General features: G+C 39.3%; 1 protein-coding gene across 2 annotated transcripts; it reads right to left on the minus strand.

The window, feature by feature from the left end:
- Window positions 1-207: 207 nt before the first annotated feature.
- Window positions 208-18623, minus strand: msi1b (musashi RNA binding protein 1b). Of its 2 annotated transcripts, XM_055224197.1 has the most exons (15): window positions 18326-18623; window positions 18045-18085; window positions 17401-17482; window positions 17219-17303; window positions 12139-12180; window positions 11537-11629; window positions 6628-6676; window positions 5645-5727; window positions 5127-5244; window positions 4208-4288; window positions 3377-3433; window positions 2364-2423; window positions 2086-2240; window positions 1529-1574; window positions 208-1450 (listed from the first exon to the last, which is right to left on the minus strand). In XM_055224197.1, the coding sequence occupies exons 1-14, from the start codon at window positions 18382-18384 to the stop codon at window positions 1533-1535; spliced, it is 1047 nt and encodes a 348-aa protein (XP_055080172.1). In that variant the 5' UTR covers window positions 18385-18623; the 3' UTR covers window positions 208-1450; window positions 1529-1532. The 2 variants fall into 2 exon arrangements, with proteins under 2 accessions (XP_055080172.1, XP_055080171.1); XM_055224196.1 differs by lacking the exon at window positions 3377-3433 and having other exon boundaries at window positions 18326-18516.
- Window positions 18624-19571: the final 948 nt, after the last annotated feature.

The raw sequence follows: 19571 nt of genomic DNA on the forward strand, positions 1-19571 counted from the left end.
CTTTTTACAATAGTTATAACAGTTTGAGAATAGTAAAAAATAGTCATTCTGGGAAGGTTGAATTATGTTTATTTACCTATATTGTTAGCACTGAATAAGTCTCAAACTGTTCCAAAGGGAATGCGTTGTCAATACTGGATATTCAGTTAAACTAATAGAGTTGACAGGACACATAAGTGGAATGTTTTAAAATAATTTATTAGGAATTTTAAAAAGTTGTTTTTTGTTCAAAGGAATAAACAACTGGAAATACGAAATCATAAAATGTTACAGTGTTGACAAGATTGTTATTTGAATCAGTGAAAACAGGAGTGTAAACTACTGTGGCAGCATCAAAATGTCCTAACAGTATTTCCCAGCAGAAGAGGTGCTTTATTCTGAAGCTAACATTTACATGATAGGCCAGTGCAACGTCTTAGCTCTGAACTTGATTGATTTGGTCTAAAAAGCTGTCACATTGCTACAGTCGGTGACTTCCAGTGGATATGCAGTAAAAGATTGTGGGTCTTGACAAGTAAACATGAGTTAATAAGACTTTGTGACACCCACAATGACTGAGTTGTTAATATAATTATTTAAAAAGTCAATTAAAATTTCACATTTGTAACTGAGGTACCATCCCCAAACAAACAGCACATGGCACATTGGACTCCAATGTGAACACCAGCGATACGTCAGCAGCTACAGAGCCATCACAATGACAACAGCTGCAGCCAAGTCCTTCATTCACAATCAACGCATAAGCATCACAGTTAAAACAATATGACAAAGTAAGAAAACAATTTGTTTTTTTCGCTCCTTACGCACCTTCACTCACATAGACCCCCATCCCCTCACACTTATAAGTAACAGTCGCAGTTTACAACACTTGAGGATCTCAAATTCCTCAAAGTTTCCCAAAACCCCAAAACACAAAATGTGTATCCCCTCCCTCCCAAATGAATATTTACAATATATTACATAATTGTACAGCGTTCATAGGCCTGTATGTAACCGACTAGTGACCTTTCTCTCGGACCATTATTAGTGAATCAAGTTTTGTTAAAATCCTACCAAGATATACATTTTGTGACACATTGTCAAGTAAAAGTATTAATAACAAATGGTTGTTAGGATTCAGTATGAACTACTGACAAATATACAGTTTTCGAAACATATTACATCTCCTGACCTCCAAACATCACATTCAAAGATCAAACAACCCAAAAACGCAGCCAAAACAGAAGCATTATAGTAGATGTCACTTAAAATAAAACAGGGAACAAAGAAAAATATGTAGATACAGAATCAGCATTGACTTGACAAAACCTTAATGGTGGTGCGTTTAGTTCAGTGTCAACTAGTGTAGACACCAGAGTGAAAAAAGGGATGTACAGAGCCCCCCGTCCCGACCAAAGAGGGCACTGGAGTCAGGGTGGATCAGCATCAACTCCTTCCAGCTCTCAGTTTACTACCCAACAAAAAGACAAAAACAGGATTAAAACACTACAAAGCAAAAGGTTATAAGGGAAAAAACTGCCTGACTTACTCTCTCAATGATATCCATTAGTAAAGGCTGTGGCAATCAAAGGGCCCTGTGGAAACAAACACGTTTTAATTAGAATTGACTATATTGCCCTTTAAAAAACTTCTCAGAACTCTTTATATCACTACATTTGTAGCCACTGTTGCTCCGGGACATACTGATGGATGGTTGCCATTATGTACCAATATAGGTCCCCTTTGACCAGCACCACATATATCCAAAGCTATTACGAGGATCAAACTGTCAAACATGGATGCACACTTTTGGGTCACCACATCAAAACCCTATTCTGTCATAACTCACACACCAAGTATTGGTCACATTCATATTAATATCCTCTTTGGTCTTCCTCTAAAACTATAGCCTAATAATTCCACCTCCAGAACTAGCTATGAGCTGTTCCTCAGAAGCACTCATGCCTAATCTTATCCATCCCCATCACTACCAAAGACAAGTCCTACAACACTGTAGTTAAGAGATCTAGTATATCTAACTAAATACTGACCAAATCGACTGCGGATGCCAACAAAAGTCTAAATGATTGGAGCTGCTGTACTGACCCCCAAACTGTGGCTGAATCCAGTGCTCGGGGCAGGGCTAGCAGCGCTGAGGTAACTGCTCACAGCGGACTCCTGACTGGCTGTCCCGTACAGCTCTGCCATTGGCCCAGGGCTGCTCGTACCTAAAAACCCAGCAGAACGAGATGGGGTGGAGCCTAGAATGAAATATAACAGTATATGTATATTACCAATACTGTGGCAAAAAAGCTTATGGTTCCACTATATGTGAGCATAGCAAACAAATGCATTTAGGTTTTGTCATGTTTTTAGTACTGTACCTCTGACTACTGCTGCGGCCGCTGCTGCTGCCATTGGTCCATATGCTGTCAGAGGAATAGCTAGAAAAAAACAGGTGAAAAAAATTAGCAAGAAACTGACTAAAAATCACAGAAAACCTACATTCATGATGATGTGGGATTGCATTTTAATACATTAATTATGATAATCCTCATTTTAAAAATAGAATTATTGTCAAATATGTGTAACTTCAGGATAAAAAATTGCAAAGTAAATAGTGAAAACCGTCAATATAATTCAAATATCATCAATTTCAAAATTGTGAATAATTAAGTCCTTTTGGCACCAACTCTTAAAAGATTCTAGCAGTTTCTTTTTGCTCTTTGTAAACAGCTGTTGGTCATTATACATTTTCAATTTGTGTGTATGTATAATTTTATGGAGTTTAACAATGACCGCCCCCCACATTCCAGAAGTACATTTTTCAATATTTTTTCTCATTTAAAAAAAAAGGTTACTATTAAAAGTTTGAAAGCTTACTCAGGGCTAATCAGCTATGTGATAACTAATGACCACAATACCAATAATTATATTCAAAATCAGCTTCTGAAATTTTATAAACCACTAACTTATTAAAACACTTCACCAAACCTTGAATTTTAAAATTTTAACTTGGTCTTAAAACAACCACGTTATGGATATTAGTTACCTCATAGCTGTTTAGCTTCCACGATGCCTTTGAACTCTTGACATTTAAATTTTTCGAAAAGTCTATGTGAAAAATGAATGGAAAATTTACTTTCCGGAACCGGAGCGGACTTTGAAGTGGGTGGGATTGTTGAGCTCCAATGCCCAAAATGTCACTTGCACCATTTTGAAACTGAGCTCTCAGTATGTAAACACTACACGTATGAACTAGGATGGCACCTAAGGCAGACTTATACAAACATGCAAACCAAATGTGAGTTCAAATGAAATGATGATAAAGATGGATGGATGCTATAGCGGTGTGACGTGATGCTGCTTGTAAAGTCCAGAGGAGGGACTGACTGACCTGTGAGCTCAGGGGGGTGGGGTGAAGTCAGAAGGGGGGTCCTCTCTAAGTGGAACTCTAAAACAGAAACATCAGAGTGCTGTAAGACAGACAACACCACCAACAACACTCTCCCGGGACACCAAACACACATCGCCAATACCACATTACCACAGGCACAGAGGAGGAGGAGAGGGAGAGGGGAGGTTAGGATGCTAGGGTCCACGGGTAGAGAATTCAGATGTTAAATGTTACATGGTACAAATACAGTTTTAAATTATTATAATAACCACAAAATAAAAAGACATATCCACTCCCTGATGTTTACAAGCAGCCTTTATAGTGTCATGTTTCTATGCATAGGTACTCACTCTGCTGTTCTTAATATATTGACTGTGTATACAGGCCCGTCGACAGAAATTTGGGGCCCCAGGACAAGAAGCCTCACTTGGGCCCATCTCTAATAGGGAGTGGGTCCAATATTGGGCCCCTAAGACCCTGGGGCCCAAGACTCCTTTACCCCAACTTAACTCTCCTATGTGTATAGTGTCAACACTAATGTATTCAATGTTTCAACTGTAACTTTAATAAAGGAATGTCAGGGTTTAGGAATTACAACCAATGTGTCAACTTTGTAAAGTCACAAGGTTAGACTGAGACTAAGGCTGTGTAATTTATATACATTTAAACAATAGCGTACTGGTTTTGCATGTTGCATGTTTGCATGAAAATTAATGTTACTGTTGTTAGAATAGACTATTTTGATTCATATTAAATGGAAATATCAGTACTAAACCTTAGTTCTGGCCATGTTTACTACAGTAAATGTTATAAAAATAGTAAAGGTTTTACCAGGAAACTGGTACGTGTATCCGGGTGTGATGCCAGCATAGCTCCGACTGGTGTAGGTGGCTGTCTGGAAACCAGGGTAACCTAAAAAGAGAGAAGTAGAGGTTGATAAAGTGTAAAACAGCTCTGTTAGTTTCATGAACAAAAGCACCCCCTAGTGGTGAACATTTGTATTATGGGAAATGCAGGTGTTTGATATTCTACACCCGGGATCGGGATTTTTGAACTGTTAGCTTCTTTGTCTTCACTCTCAGAATTAATCACTTCAAAGAAAAAGAAAAAATAACTTGGCAATTGCATTTTACATTCTTGACTTCTAAGTACGATTTGTAATCACTAAAAACAGTGACTGAAAAAAAGCTTGGGAGGATAAGGACATACTTGATTGATGTATCATTAAGTTTTTATTACTACTGCACAAGTCATTGTATACCTGAGTGCACTGTATTTTTCGTTCCTCTAATGTTGCACTTTTGCCTTTGGACAGTAGGTGGTGCCATGAGAGTTCATTATAGTTTTAGAGGAGAATTCTTATTTTAAACTTATAAGACAAGCTGACACAATTAACTTGATCAAGTGTTTTCATTGATACCTGCCTGTATACCCGTTGCACTCTTATTGTTTAATGTAATCTAGATTTGAATTTTTATAACATTCTGCTGTTCTTTTGAATTTGTCATCACAACAAGCTTAAACTAAACATTTCTTCATTGTGGGGGTCTATAGCTTATGTATGTAATATTATAGTAATCGCAACATGATTAACTATACATGTGTTATAGCTTGCAGCCAGGTTAAATGGTCAGCCTTCACCCCATGTGGTCTATATGGCATTTAGAGCAGCTGGGGCATTAGTGCAGTTATTATCAGATCCAGGTAAATCACAGTTGCACACTTCCTGTCCTGATCAATATTTACTTACCAAGCATACCAATCCCCAGCATGAAGGCGTCCATTCCATAAGGCATCACCCGAGAGCGCCCCCTAGCGGAGCCGGTGGGGGACATCACCTCCTTGGGCTGAGCCTTCTTACACTCCACCTGTTGCAAGATAGAAAATAATTATAAAAGACATATTTTTTGCATTGTTAATATTTTGATAAACATTCACCACTAGCCATTGACATCACAAAAAATCTACATCAACAAAAAGTATGTCACTGTTGACCTGGAAAATAGAGTAGAGTTTTACTGCTACTTGTGTAAAGGTCAGTGGTTCGCCTCAAGTGTAACTACAGAAAATATTTATTAATTCCATTACCAATTTTAAATGACTTAAATAGGTCAATATCTGGCTAAACCTAAAATGCAGCAGTTTGGACTAAACTAATTAAAGACTATACCAGAACTAAATCGGGAATTGGGCTAATACAGTGTATTTAATAAAAATAAAATGGTGAATTTTGTGAATGCAGTTTTTCGTCTTAACTTTCAGTCTCACCATTTTATTGTTGATTTCATGGAAGTGTATCTCGCAGACTTTCTCCACCACATCTTCATTCTCAAATGTCACAAACCCAAAACCTGCAGCATAGATACATGAAAAATGGTCATAATGACTTACTTTACAAAGACTTAAGACAGTAGAATCTATGTACAGTATGCTATGCACTTGTTCAGCCAATAGTCTTCAGTAATCGGCACTGTAATAGCTTCTTAACATGTTTTGTCCTCCTCCCTTCCCCCTTCTGAAACAAGTTCTAGTCCCGGACCAGAAGGCCGGGGCAAAGCCTGTAGCCTGTCATAATCGATCAGTCCCAGGACGCAGAGGAGGTGCTTAAGGAGGCTTTATTCTGATCCCGATTAACGGACTGGCTAATTAGACTAGCCCTGTTCTTCTGCTGTAGCTCAGCCCACAGGAAGAAGCCCTGTGGGGTGAGGGAGGGAGGAACAGGGGGATGGATCAATGGGACACAGGAAGGAGCAGGAGAACATTCAGATGGAGGTGCAACAGTGTCAAATAAAACATGATGAGGGGGCACACGTGTACATACTGGAAATCATTTTAAAGTAAAAAGATGGATTATTTATACACACGTTTTCAATTTGAGGACTAGTAGTACATTTAGATACAGTTTCAAATTTGTGAAAGGCTGAACGAGTAAATATTGCAATGACACAAACAAGTGTTTCCTTAAACAGTTTTATCTTTATCCCTTTGTTCTACATTTGTATTCATCTGTAATTGTCTATAACATGTGATTGATAATTTGGCTGTCTCTTTTAGAAGTATATATTTGCCTTTAATGTAACTGGGTTTATTAGGACATACAGAACGTCCTCTCTTGAATTGCACTTTTGCACTGCTTTGATGCTGTAACTTTGTATTTTATTTGTTTTTATTGTTTTATTTTAAGTAGGTGATAAGTTTGGCCAAAAGTATAATAAAGTGAACAGCACAAACGAAGTACTCTGTTTCCTCACCTCTGTGTCTGTTGGTGGTCTTGTCGAACATGAGCATGGCATCGTCCACCTAAAATGGAGACAAATAAAAGTGCTTTAGGCGCTGATATCTCTCTGGCCACGCGGCATATTGCCTGACCTCAACCCTTCTCAAGTTCTGCAGGAGGCTCAGCAACAGATGGACATGAGAGGGGGAGAGGGGAGGGAGTGCAGGGGACTTGCGACAGGTTTTTTATAAGAAAATAAGGGGCCAGTAACTTGAAAGAGTTGAATACTGTACTCAGTGACAGTCATTGTTAAGCTTTACATACACTGTACCAGCACTTTTATAGGGCAGCCTTTACAAGAGGACTACACCAGGACTAAACTGGAATATGCCTGGTCTGAAATGGGCATACAACTGATCTTGAATTGGGCTGAATTTGAAACAATGCCGTGAAAACATGAAATTTGTTCTTTTCCAAACCAAGAACTAAACCATGTTTAAACAATAAATGGAATTTCAACAGGACAATGCCAGATCTAATTCTAAACTTAAATGATTAAATACAACTACATTCAAATGATCTGCAAAACACTTCAGTACCACTTCATGCACCTGCATTACAGTTGGAGAACAACTGGTCGATCACAAGTGGTTGCACTTAATGTGTGTTGAGATTGTAAGTTGCTACTGAAATGCTCACTCAAAATCTTTCTCATAGCGAGCACATAAGCCCTCCCCTTCTCTCTGTCCCGGTCCAAAGTTTGACATTCCCATGGCAACACTACAAAAAGTCCCTCTTACAACCAACAGGCCTGGGCCAACATCAAATATGGTTTATGAATAGTGAGAGTGAATGAGACAAAGCCTACACACCGCATATGAAGAAAAGAGACAGAAGGGAGAGAGAAAGTAGCCAGTCATATTTGAGAAAGGTGAATCCAGTGCAGGTGGAGACTCGATGAGAGGGTCAACTGATATTGAGAGAAATAGCGACAGGTGGATTGGTGAATGGGAACACTCAAAGTCCTGTAAGTAACAGCAAGAAGAGGCAGAAGTACTGGGTCAAAGTGGAGAGGGAGGAGAGCAAGAGACAAAAGGCCCAGGCAGAACAAAGGAGGCCTGCAGGCTTTGTTTGTTGGCACAGTCGGCCATAATTCCTCCTCCTCTTCTCCATTTGACCTCTCTCTCTTTCTCTCCCTCTCTTTCCACAGCTTGGCCTCTTCCCTTTATGGAGCATTAACACAGGTGTCTATCTACGCTGCGTGCAAGTGAGAGTTATATGATATTAGGAAAACAGTGATACAATATGTGCAAGTTTGATGCGGTTTGAAACATAAAAGTAAAGTGCTATTGGTGAGACCCTATAAAGTTCAAACAACATCAAAAGAACTTATCTAATCATTTGTATTTTAAAATGATTGTTTTTTTCAGATGGGAGGGGAATATTTAAATACAAGAATGTGTATAGACAGAAGAAATTTTAATGATAAGATTGTTTTGATCTACTCGGATCATAGAAGCTCCAGGGAACAGGACTAAACTGAGACTACATCAGTACTCATCGAGACCAAAACTAAATCAAGAATAAGATTTCGTTCGGTCTGTTATTTGTCTATACTGGACCCTAATTAAAGTACAAAACTTGCAATATAAATGTGTGAGCAGCAAAATGTGGTGAATGAGAAGGTCAGTTTTATATGTGTCCAGAGTGAGGATAAACATTTGGTAAATTAATCTGTCCTATCTAGGTCTATAATAAGTTTACTGGCAGCCGCGGTGGGCATGCTCCACTGAATAATTTGTCATAGTCCCACAGAGAGGGGTGCGTTTGCGTGTGTGAGCGGATCCCCAAGGGCAGTTTGCCTACAGAAAGGTCAAAGGTTATTCAAGAGTGTCAGTCTGTGAAAGAGGACCTGAAGTCACCAGCTCCTCGTGGCCTGACACATACACATCGCTGGCCAACTGCTCCACTTTAGTAAGTGATTGGTGGAATTTTATAAGCAGCAAACATTTGAGATCTAAGGTCAAACAACAACAGAAAACAAGAGTGGTGACATATGGTATGATCTAATTGGGCACATCATATATCTTTACTCTTTACTAAACTTTACTCATGGAAAATATAGTATAGTAACAATATAAGCAGCAGAAATAGTAAAAGCAGTTCTAGCAGGGGAAATAATTGTAGTAATTCTTGCAGTAAAAGTGGGAGCAGTAGTGGTCTTTTGAGGAGTAGTTTTGGACTTGGTAGTAGCATTAAACTTCTTAAATAGCTAGTAATAGAAAAGTAGATATATTAGTAACACTAGTTGTAATGGCAGTAATCATAAAATACTTAGTGAGAAATAACTTTGTTCAGAACACTAGTCCAATTTTTTGGGGAGCACCACAGAAATGTCAAACTTTATGCACGAAATCTGGAAAATCTTTTTGTAGCCTATAGGAGTAACAGCAGTAGCAACGATGTTAGTAGGGGTCATAATAGTAGTAATAGTAGTAGAAGTAGCACAGTTATAGAAGTAGTTTTAAGCCACTTCATAATGTGTTTGTTAAATATTACTTAATAGTCAAATAGATACAGTAGTAACACTAGTTGTTATAGTAGTTGTCATAAAATACTTTTGATAAATGGAACTACAAGTTCTGAACCAAGTTATTTCTAGAGGAGAATAGTACAACTCAGCTCCTTTATTACTATCATCCTACTTCCAGCGAACAAGATCTAGCACGTTAAGCACACACCTTCAATACAATGAATTCTACGTGATCAAAAACAGCTGAACAATGCCCACTGTAAACATTAAACACATGTACAACAGCCTTAATTGCACTTCACCGCTCCATATTTCAAAGGTTGAGTGTTTTAATGTTGCTCTGCAGAACAATATTCCCTCTTATCCTTTCTTTTCCAGCTCTCATCTTCCCTGTTATGCCGGGCCCATCCCTCTCCGCGCCCCTTTGTTCGCACCACGGTGGGGCACAAAAGATCCAGTGAGGCAGTCTAATCAGGAACTTCCATGGATGGTTGGAGCCCACATTTCCCCAACTATCCCTCGATATCTCTCTTGGCAAAACTCATCTAGATGTTATGATTGAGCAGGGAGCAAAGGGGAAACTTAAGGCCCAAACTGTATAGCCACTGTATAATGTGGTCAGTGTTAGTCAGAAGAAGCTGCATTTACAACAGGATTCCAATATGTGACTTTCAAAACTGTTTATATGGCAAAAGATAAGACTACCTGTTGAAATTTTCAATAAGTTGCACATGAAATTGCTTCATGTTCTATATTGAACCTGAAGCAAAACAAGTAGTGCCAACCAATAACACAAACTTAACTTCTAACTTTGAAAAAACTTTAGCTTTACACTACTAACCAACCCATTTGCTACAGGTTTTAGGCCCAAATCTAACTATATTATCTGTCTTCAGAGCAGCGGGCATTTCTACCAATAAATAGTGGCCAAACTAACTAAACATTTGCCAAGCTTTGTACAGAAGCATAATGGTCCCCCACACCCCATCTTTGCCCCAGTTCTCTCACCCCTCTCCCTCTCTCTCCAGTCGATTCTTTTGTGGATCCGTCATCTATTCGTTGGCCTCTTCAAACTCAGCTACTAATGAGAACTTTGTGCTTTGCTCGACACAATTAAAAACATTCACTTTGTGACAAAAAGTCTATGTTTTTCTATTTTTGGTTTATTTTTGTACATGGAAACAACCTAAAATGTCAACAGACATTTCAAACTTAGATGCTAAGAAGCTAAGAACATTGCCTAACTTTGTAAGTAAGTTGCAGTAGTGGTAGAAGAAGAAAATATTTGTTTTGCGCAAAATTTATTTATTTAATTTGAGTCAATGCCAAACTCAGAAACTAATACCGTCCTGAACACAAAGTCATATTTAAACTTTGTATCTAATCTTAACTTTAAACTGTAAGGGACTGTGGCTGTAGCTATTACTTCATCTCAAAACAAAAAGTCTAGTTTTGGTCGATTTTTTAAGTTGATGCTAAACTCCTGAAGTGACCCCCACACACACAAAGGCGCATGCAAACGCCCCGGGAGCAGTAGGCATCCCTCCTCCTGGAGAACAAAACCCTTTTCCCGCAGAATTACTCCGGGACAATGGGCAGGCCAGGTCGCCACGGTAACGGGTCCAGGGGGTGCAAGGGGGGTGCAGGAGGGGGGCCGTGGGCTGGAGCAGCTGTTACATCAGATTAATTCAGATTCTGATAATCCCTCCTCCTTCCTCAAACCATCACCACACAAAACTTTTCAACCTCCCCCCTTCCCCCCCTTTCCTCCTCCTACTCCTCATTCTACACAGGACAGTCCCCTCACAGTCCCCCCTTCACCATGCCTGCTGCTTCTGCTGGCTGTGCTGCTCCAGTCTGGACCTCCTACAGCCTCAGCCTTAGTATTTTTCCCTTCTCTTCAAGTCTTTTCTCTCTCAGTTCTCAAAAGCACCACACTTTACCGCCAAAGTTTTAACTCCTTAAAACACACTTGTTCTTCTGTGATCTACCTGTTGTGTGTAAAGTTCATATTTGTTACAATTGTCAGAATTATTTAGAGATTGAATGAGATAAACTCTTGAACTAAATACTGTTTTTGAAATTCAAAATAAAATATGCCTTAAAAATGTTTTTTTCAAGTAACAATTCAAATAGTATCAGTCACTAGGAAAGTGAGAAAATTATTCAAAGCAAATAAAGGTTGGGCCAGCTTCCTGAACCAACTACTTTGCAGGTGCAGTCTGTAGTTTCCTAGAGATGGATTCACTTTTACATAATATGCAAAAGCTTACCTATGCATGAGATAAAGCAATGAAGGGAGTCATTTTGAATGTCTTCCAAGAACTAGTTTAAATCAGACTTTTGGGTACCATGAATCTTATTTGTCTTGTTATGAATTGTTCAAAAGCAGGAAAGTAATTACTCTTACCTTTCCAAACTGGTCAAAGTACTGCTTGACATCTTCTATGGTTGTGTTCACAGACAATCCGCCCACAAAAATCTTCTTGGTTCGAGTCACTAACTAAAAACAAAATACAACAGCACCTTCTCAATATCATTTAACAGAATATATATTTCTACAATGAATGTTTTATTCTCTAGAGTTTATATATTCAATTTCAATATCTTTCAAGTTTTTCAGTAAAAAAAAAAAATCAACAATTTAAGTAAACAATTCTCCCTTTCTCTGATACTTTGCAGGTGACTTACTTAAGGGAGCCTATTTGAGTGCTCTTCTTCATAGTCTTTTATGTTTTTACATTGTATAACTGGTTTTCCCATGGTTTAAAAAGAGACAAAAACCAATATCCACTCTGGACAATACATTCTTGAAATGTGACACCTGCATTTTCATTGAGGTTCAACAATACCAGAAATCCCTAAAGTTGTGAAAGTTTTTGTTTTGGCCCATGATCGTGTAACACTAGAGTGATGCCAGTATAGCTCGGATTCATCAGATTACGAGGTATTAGCCCAGATAAGGCATTGAACTCTAACAAACATCGTACACAAATAATACAAGAAACTCACTTTAGGCTGGGCTCGGCGCGGGAATGCAACCTTTGGGTCAATCTAGAAGAGGAAATAAAAAGAGAGGATACATGTAATGTACATTAGCAACCTACTACATACAATTTTAGATTCTCGCTCGTTAAAAACCCCAAAAATATATATTTCTCTGCTCAATGCTCAATAAAAAGAATATGTTTAACTTATTGTATTTGAATAAGTGATCTGAACCAACTGACTTGGGCAGCACTGCAAAATTACATAGATTTGAGTCTTAAATCTTCAAATCATAATATTTTTTGCAGCATGTGGCTTTGTCATCTGCAGAAAGGTGTGTAGTCTTTTCCTTTATACTTTTGAATGTGTTTTATGCAAAATACCCTAACACAACAGACTCAAGTCATCCAGGCTGAGTACTGGCATAAAAAATGCACTTACTCAGCTGTGTTGGGATCTTCATTGTAAGCTGTACAAAGTTTAGTTTATTAAGGTGGACATGTTTGTCAATTTGTTAGTGTTGATTTTGTGGTTTAAAATGTAATTATTTTTGACATGCATCGTGTACATTATCCTCTAATAACACAGGTTAAGTGTGTGGGCAGTTGTTGCAGGTGGATTGACCGGGGGAATGTCCCGTTCAACCTCTGCCTCCTTCGTCACTACAGTGCGACATGTGATCTGCAGGAATCTCACACAAGCTCTATACAATCACGAACACCGCTCACCTCCGCAACCAGAGCCCATAGAGAAACAGAGATAGAGGGAGGAGAGAGAGAAAGGAGCACAGAGTTGTCAATCACTCACTCAGCAGCCTTCTGCTTTTTTGTTTGTATTAGCCCTCTTCTCATCCCCTAGTTCTTATTTAAGTAATGACAATTTGTATATTACAATATTTTACAATTTTCAGATTCTAGCTGACTGTTCAATAAAAGAAAAAAAAAATCACTCTTAATAAAGTTCTGGTTTACTGGCATTTCTCTGTCTGCTAAGCAGCATTTTTTTTCTTAAAATAAAACTTAACTTAAAATAATTTTGGAGACTAGAACAGGAAAGTAGTAATGATTTGTTTTATGTAGTAGAAGTGTAATGCCCCAGTAGATGAAGTAGTTCAGATGTTCAACAATAATTTACTTTAGCTAGTTTGAGTTTTGACAGGTAGTCGCTATGTATTGTTCACCAATGAATTCTTGCATTTAGCAAATAACATGTCAAAACGTCAACTACCCCAATACATTGTGAAACCATGCAGCCTTTTTACAAGACTTCTCATACCTGTGTTGTGGACTGTCCTCTGTCTTGTGTCTCCAACACTAGAGGTTTTTAGAAGTACTAACTAGAACATACTATTAAAAGAAAACTCTCCAAACCCACTATAAGTCCCCAAGATCAAGAGATTGGAGAGAGAGCCACACCATGCCACGAGGATGCAATCAAAGACAGGCTATAAAATTGTAATTCGAGACCACTATATTAGTCTATACTGATCTAATAGAGCTAGAAAACAACTAGACTACTCCACACTGTACTGCGGTTACACTAACAGATGGTGAGACAGTCCAGCGCTAAGATTAGTCCAAAACCATGAGAGGAACTACTATGAAGAGCTACACAGCCTCTATGGTAAACCGCATGCGTTTACCTAGAGCTTCTACTTGAATAAAACCTTTTACATCACTGATGTAGATTTTGTTTTTGATTCATTTGTCGATCTAGAGAGTAGCAGAGTGAGAAGACTAGGCTAAAGACTTTAGGATCAGATGCAGTTTCTACTTGTTTAGTTTCTAGAATATGGAGCTAAAGACTACTCTCTGATAGTCACCTCCGGTCACCAACCCGCCTGATGTCCAACACTCCTGCACATTCGGAAAACAAACAGACACACACACAAACAAACAAGATCAACAAAGGGCGGCACACAGCGCATCCCAGGACAGGAACACGTGGATATTAAACATGATTGAGCATGAAAAGGCCATGTATTTTAGTAAAAAAAAAAGTTTAACAGTCAGAGGTTGGTAGTAATTGATTATATTAACTTGTGATAATTTTTCTTTGAGTTTTTTTTTTTTTTTGTATTTATTTATGCATTAAAATGAATGATATGGTAACAGTTTACTGTGTCTTAATTTAGTGTATTAAAATGTTTTTTTTATGGATCTTACTACCATTCTAACTGACTATACCAATACTAAAACATGATCTTTTATTTGATCAAGTAATTCATTATATTTCAGTTTGTACATGCACCAGTACACAATTACAATATGGCTACCCACCTCTAAACCTAGTATGGATGGTTACAGGTTAGAGAGGCATGTGAAGAGGCCTTTAGCAGTATAAGGCCATCAAGGACGTAATTCCAATAGAGCTTTATGAAATCAGGCCAATCCCCTTTGAGCGCTACATCCCCGGTATGCAACAGTTGGCCGAGTGCACTGCCTGTCACTGCCTTGATCACACTTTACTCAAGTCAGTTAACTTCTCTAAGAGGCAAACCCAAGCTCGTTGACTGCAATCCTATTAGTTAGGAGTGCTATCCTAATCACAGACAGGGTTAACGGTGCTATGAACAGCCCCCATAGTCCAGACAGGAAGCGGTTAACGAATCCAGAGATGCACCATAAGGTCTGATGATCAGGTTTGAATACGGATAGAGACCACACTAGCCACTTTGCTGGGTTTAAAATAAAAAGGACTTTTGGTTGGTTGGATCCACTAAATTTAGCAGATCGTAATTGAAAAGAAAAATATTGGTACTGACTGTATGACTGACTAAGGGTACAATAAACATCTAATCAGAGGGCTGACAGAGACATACAAACAGACAATCATTCACTCTCGCATTCACAGGCAATCTGGAGTCATCAATCTACCTAGCTAACCACTCTGCCACCGTATCCCCTTATTCTCGCTGCAGCATTAGTTGTTTAATTTCACTATCTAAATTGTAGCCAAGGGAATCTCTTACATGGCTACTAACTTTTAATGAAAGCTTCAAGTGGTCTGTGAGCTAATAAGTTTATGTCGCGCTCTTATTAAAAAGGTTTGTGTAGTGCACCTCTTCCGTGAGCACCTTGAAGCTACACTTCAATGGAAACCTTGTCCCACAAAAAGGTGTAGTTTGCATCGGCTGTCACTGGCTTTACAGATAGCAAGAAAGCAGGAGGGCTACCCAGAGGGGCAACTAACTAACAGTGCAGCCCTTACATAAATCACGGTAAAACATGCTTTCCGATAGTGGTCAAAAGCAGGCCACATCTGTCCTTCAACAAGACAAGTCCCAATAAATTCCACTGTATTTGCTCTTTGGCCACTCGGCAGTGCAAAGCTGTGTTAATTCCACTGCTTCAGTCGGTCACAGCATGGCACATTCTTTCTGTTGCCACTGGAGAACTTTTCTCTCCCTTTTCTAACTGGATAACCTGTCTGCAGAAGTGCGGGGGGAGGTGAGGGAGAGGGTGAGGAGAAGGGTGGGGGGGTGGGTGGGCTGTAAAAGACCTACTCAACTCACCATCCGAAAGCTCTACATGCCAAAAACACACACACTCTCCGACACGCCCAGCATCAGGCCACAAGGGGCCCGCCAGTCTGAGCCGCTCTGTAGACCTGACACATCCACAAGTTGAGAGGGAAGATTATATATAGTCATTAAGTAAACAATTTCTTAAATGTTTTCAAAATCTTGATGGCTATTAATATGACTAGCCTGACTTATTCCCACTTCACAAATCATGAATTGTGATATCCAAGAAATTATAGTAACTGATGTGGATTGTCTATCTGTTTTTTGTCTTTGTGACAGAGCCATTCTTCAGCTGAGGAGGAGAAGGGGGGGGTTGCGATGGAAACCAACCCCATGGTGAGTTAGTGGCGTCCAACCATGATGATGCCACTTGTCATAGCTGTTGTGCCTGCAACTGACACTATAACAGTAGGGCACTGGGGAGCCAAGGCAAAACATGAAAATACAGTTTGGAGACTTTCTGTGATGTGGCGATTTCCTTGGCAACTACTTAGTGCATTGTGCTTTAGTGATTCTCAAACTTTTCCTGTCAAGGGCCATCTAAGAAAATATTTGTCTTTCAAATTGCCATGTGGACTGAATAATTTCGTCTGTAAATCAAAGCTCATTTGATTTAGTCTAGAACTGATTTTTTTCTAAGGTTTAGTTCTGATTTAGACCTAGTTTAGTCTAGTTTAGTCCTGTTCTGATCCCGTTATTTTTTGACTGGTTTAGTTACCTATGAAAAGTTTGAAAATCACCCACAGAGAAAAAAAAAAACAATTTCCGGTTGTGGCTCTACTTGATCACTAATCTTCTCCCCAAAAAAGAAGGTGCATCGCTCAGAGCACAAAAGCGGGGTAAAAAGAATTAGACTCCCCTTAATTTCAATACAGTGACTTACTCGCAGCCGTCCCACTGAGGAGAGAGGTGGGGGCTCTGGTCCCTATGGCTACCAACGTGCAGCATTGTTCCCAGACCAACCCACAATTCATTACTGACAAAAAGATACACACATGAGAACACACAGTCGAAATCACGCTCTACAACGCCTCACGATTAATAGATTTTCACTGGTAATTCACACAGGTGCAACCATCTCAATGTGTTCATTAATTCAATAGAAAGTTGGAAGAAAATAAGTTTGTTGGTTTTGCTATGACACCAACAGGGTTTCAAGTTGCATGTGTTTGTTCCTGACTGAAACTCCTTTTTGGGTCATTATACCCTTGGGACAAAAACTAGACACTGCTAGAAACTATGGCTCACCTTTCGTAGGAGCAAATCAAAGTTGGGTAGTGAACCTGCTTCTAGGGGAAATTTCAGGCTTGTTTTAGAGCAAAAGAAGAAGGGGCCTTGCTACTGTGGATAGTGCAAGTATCCATCGTGGCATCATACCAAATGCAAGAGCCCTAGTACTAGCGACAAACACGACATGCTTTGAGGAGTAACTCAGCAAAGTGGAAACTCCGTAAACATGTAAAAATGTAGCAGCAGCAGTAGTTACCCCACATCTCCAAAGGATTATTGTAAAATCCACTAATCAAACACTAAGCAAAGGGATTAGTTGTTGGTGGGAAGTAAATACAGAGAACTCACTGTTTTTGAGTCCAGCTCGTGTCTACTTTGGGCCAAAACTTTATCCACGCCAGCTTGATCAACAAAGGTGACGAATCCAAACCCTCTGTAGACATAGAGAGAACAGTATAAATGAAAATACTGTGATGTTATAAGCAGATGAACTTTGAGTATAGCAGTGGCTCAGTGTAAGAGCGGCTCACCTCGAGCGCTTAGTAACTGGATCTCGCATCACCATACACTCCTTCACCTCTCCGTACTTGCAAAAGTACTCCTTCAGCCCCTCTGAGTGAGAAAAAGAGAAACATGTTAATGGGTTAGCTATGATTATTTATTCACCTCATAAACACAGTATTTGATATTTCATAAAACACATGTAGCATTGAGGCTACTGAGGCTTTTTTTCTTCTTGCCACAATTTTTACCAACATACTTTAACTACGCTTTTGAAATGTCTAGCAAATATTAACAAGTTGTCAAGTCTTCAAAAAGTACTCTATTGTAAGAACAGATCGACTATAGAAAGCGTAAAGTGTTATTAAGTTTCATCAAGATTAATTCACTTTTTAGACATTTGTTATTCCTTAGTGAACTTTTTACAAATATATCATATATTCAGATATAAGTAGCCTAATACACATTTTCCAACTTAATTATGTAACACAGCAACTAAGGAAGCCTACTAAATCCCACTTTCAAAATATTCAAAATTAAAACTTTAAAATCTTGTGCAAATATTAACAAGTCGTGAGTCAAAATTCTTCTATTGGCTCCTTGTAGTCAGTGCCAGGATTTTTAAGACGAAGTGGCATAGTGTCCGTCTATGGGAAGTGGTGGAAAGACTTACCTTGTGTTGTCTGCCAGCTCAGTCCACCTATGAACATTTTGCTGTGGGAAAAATAAAGAAAACGTCATTTCAAAGAAGTTTGCCTGAGTTAAAATGGAAAAATGTGTTTGAGAATTGCGCGTATCATCTTTGATTCATGAGTGGCTGCCTTATGGAGGTGTGCGCTGCCCTGGCTCCAGACCAGAGACGAGCGCAGAATACCGGCTCTGTTTATAAGCCCCGTTAACTGGAGGGCGAAAAAAGTATGAAAGAAGTGTAAAAGTTTAAAGTTTTGTAGTCACCAGGGGTCGTGAGGTGAGTCCGTGCTGGACAGGCTGCTCTGGCTCCCTTCATTGTCCATGTCGGAGTGCTCGCTGTGTGGGCGCTGCTGTGTCCGGCGGGCCGAGTAGGAGAGCAGGCAGAGACTGACTGGAGTGGGGCGGGTTTGGCCCTGTGCTTTGGCCCGGGGTGACAGAGAGGGGAGCAGGAGGCCAGATGCAGCCTGGGACAGACTCCTCCTCCTTCTCCCGCTTCTCTTTCAATCCCCAGCGCCGCCGCTGCGTTGCGTCCATCCTGGCGAACCACGCGCGCCCCCTGCGTCAAGACGGCAGTGCTCCTACTAGAAACTGCGCACAACTTCCGTCAAATGGGTTCAAATTAAACAGGGCTCATTGGTAAGTCACGGGTGTATTATTGTGGAAAGAGTTCAAGGCACAGCATGAAAAACAGCCTACACATTTAAGTAGAGAGATAAATTGCCATAAATCAACTTCTACTCTACAATGGCTCAGTGATTTGGGAACCCACAGGCCAAGAGCCATTTAAGGCTTGCTTTGCTTTGATGTTGAAAGCTACTTTGCCTATGCATATTTCGAGGGCTTGTCTGGTACGACTACTTGCTATTATTAAGGGAGAGTACCATCCAAATTGATTCAGTATTACCAAACATTCAACCACTGTTGGCCACTCTTGGCATAAGAATTGTTTAACAATGTTAACATTTAAAAAGATTGCAAAAAGAGTAGCCCCCTTGAACTAAAAGAAAAAAAAAAAAATAGAATCAGATCAGACCAAAACAGTACCATAGTCTCAGGCATATATACAGGCTTATTTCAATGATTAGAGTCTCCACCATGGGTCTCCACAGAGATTCAGTCACACCAGCCTACATTAGAGTGTATTACATTGGGAGAGATGACCCTCTGGGTTTCTAGTCATAATTACTTAATATAGCAGTCAAATTTCAGCTTTTATTTTGAAACAAATGTATGCCCCACTTCCTGTCAAACTCAAATACATTTTCCATAAAAAAGTTTTAAACAAGTCACAAATAAATGTTTTAATATTATGTTTTTTTGAACATGTGATATGTTTGAATATTTTTCTTTGTTTGTTTTTTGCGTAGTTACCTTTCAGTGCTAATGTTTGTTATTGACATATTTTGTATTGCTTTACCATGTTTACACAGCTTTGTAATCTCAAGCGTTTTTTACTTGTAACCATATGGACATTACCATCACAGTTCTTTTGTCCATCTCCCTACAGCTT

Source organism: Periophthalmus magnuspinnatus, chromosome 9 (assembly GCF_009829125.3).
Source record: "Periophthalmus magnuspinnatus isolate fPerMag1 chromosome 9, fPerMag1.2.pri, whole genome shotgun sequence".
Taxonomy (NCBI): Eukaryota; Metazoa; Chordata; class Actinopteri; order Gobiiformes; family Gobiidae; genus Periophthalmus; species Periophthalmus magnuspinnatus.

Bases quoted from the DNA above. Each gene is read 5' to 3' on its own strand.
- msi1b (XM_055224197.1), bottom strand. From the start codon at position 18,384: ATGGACAATGAAGGGAGCCAGAGCAGCCTGTCCAGCACGGACTCACCT. The intron at 17,304-17,400 runs GTGAGCCGCTCT...CTATGTCTACAG, and splicing joins CCAGTTACTAAGCGCTCGAG to AGGGTTTGGATTCGTCACCT. The intron at 4,289-5,126 runs GTAAGTAAATAT...CTCTCTTTTTAG, and splicing joins GCTGGGGATTGGTATGCTTG to GTTACCCTGGTTTCCAGACA.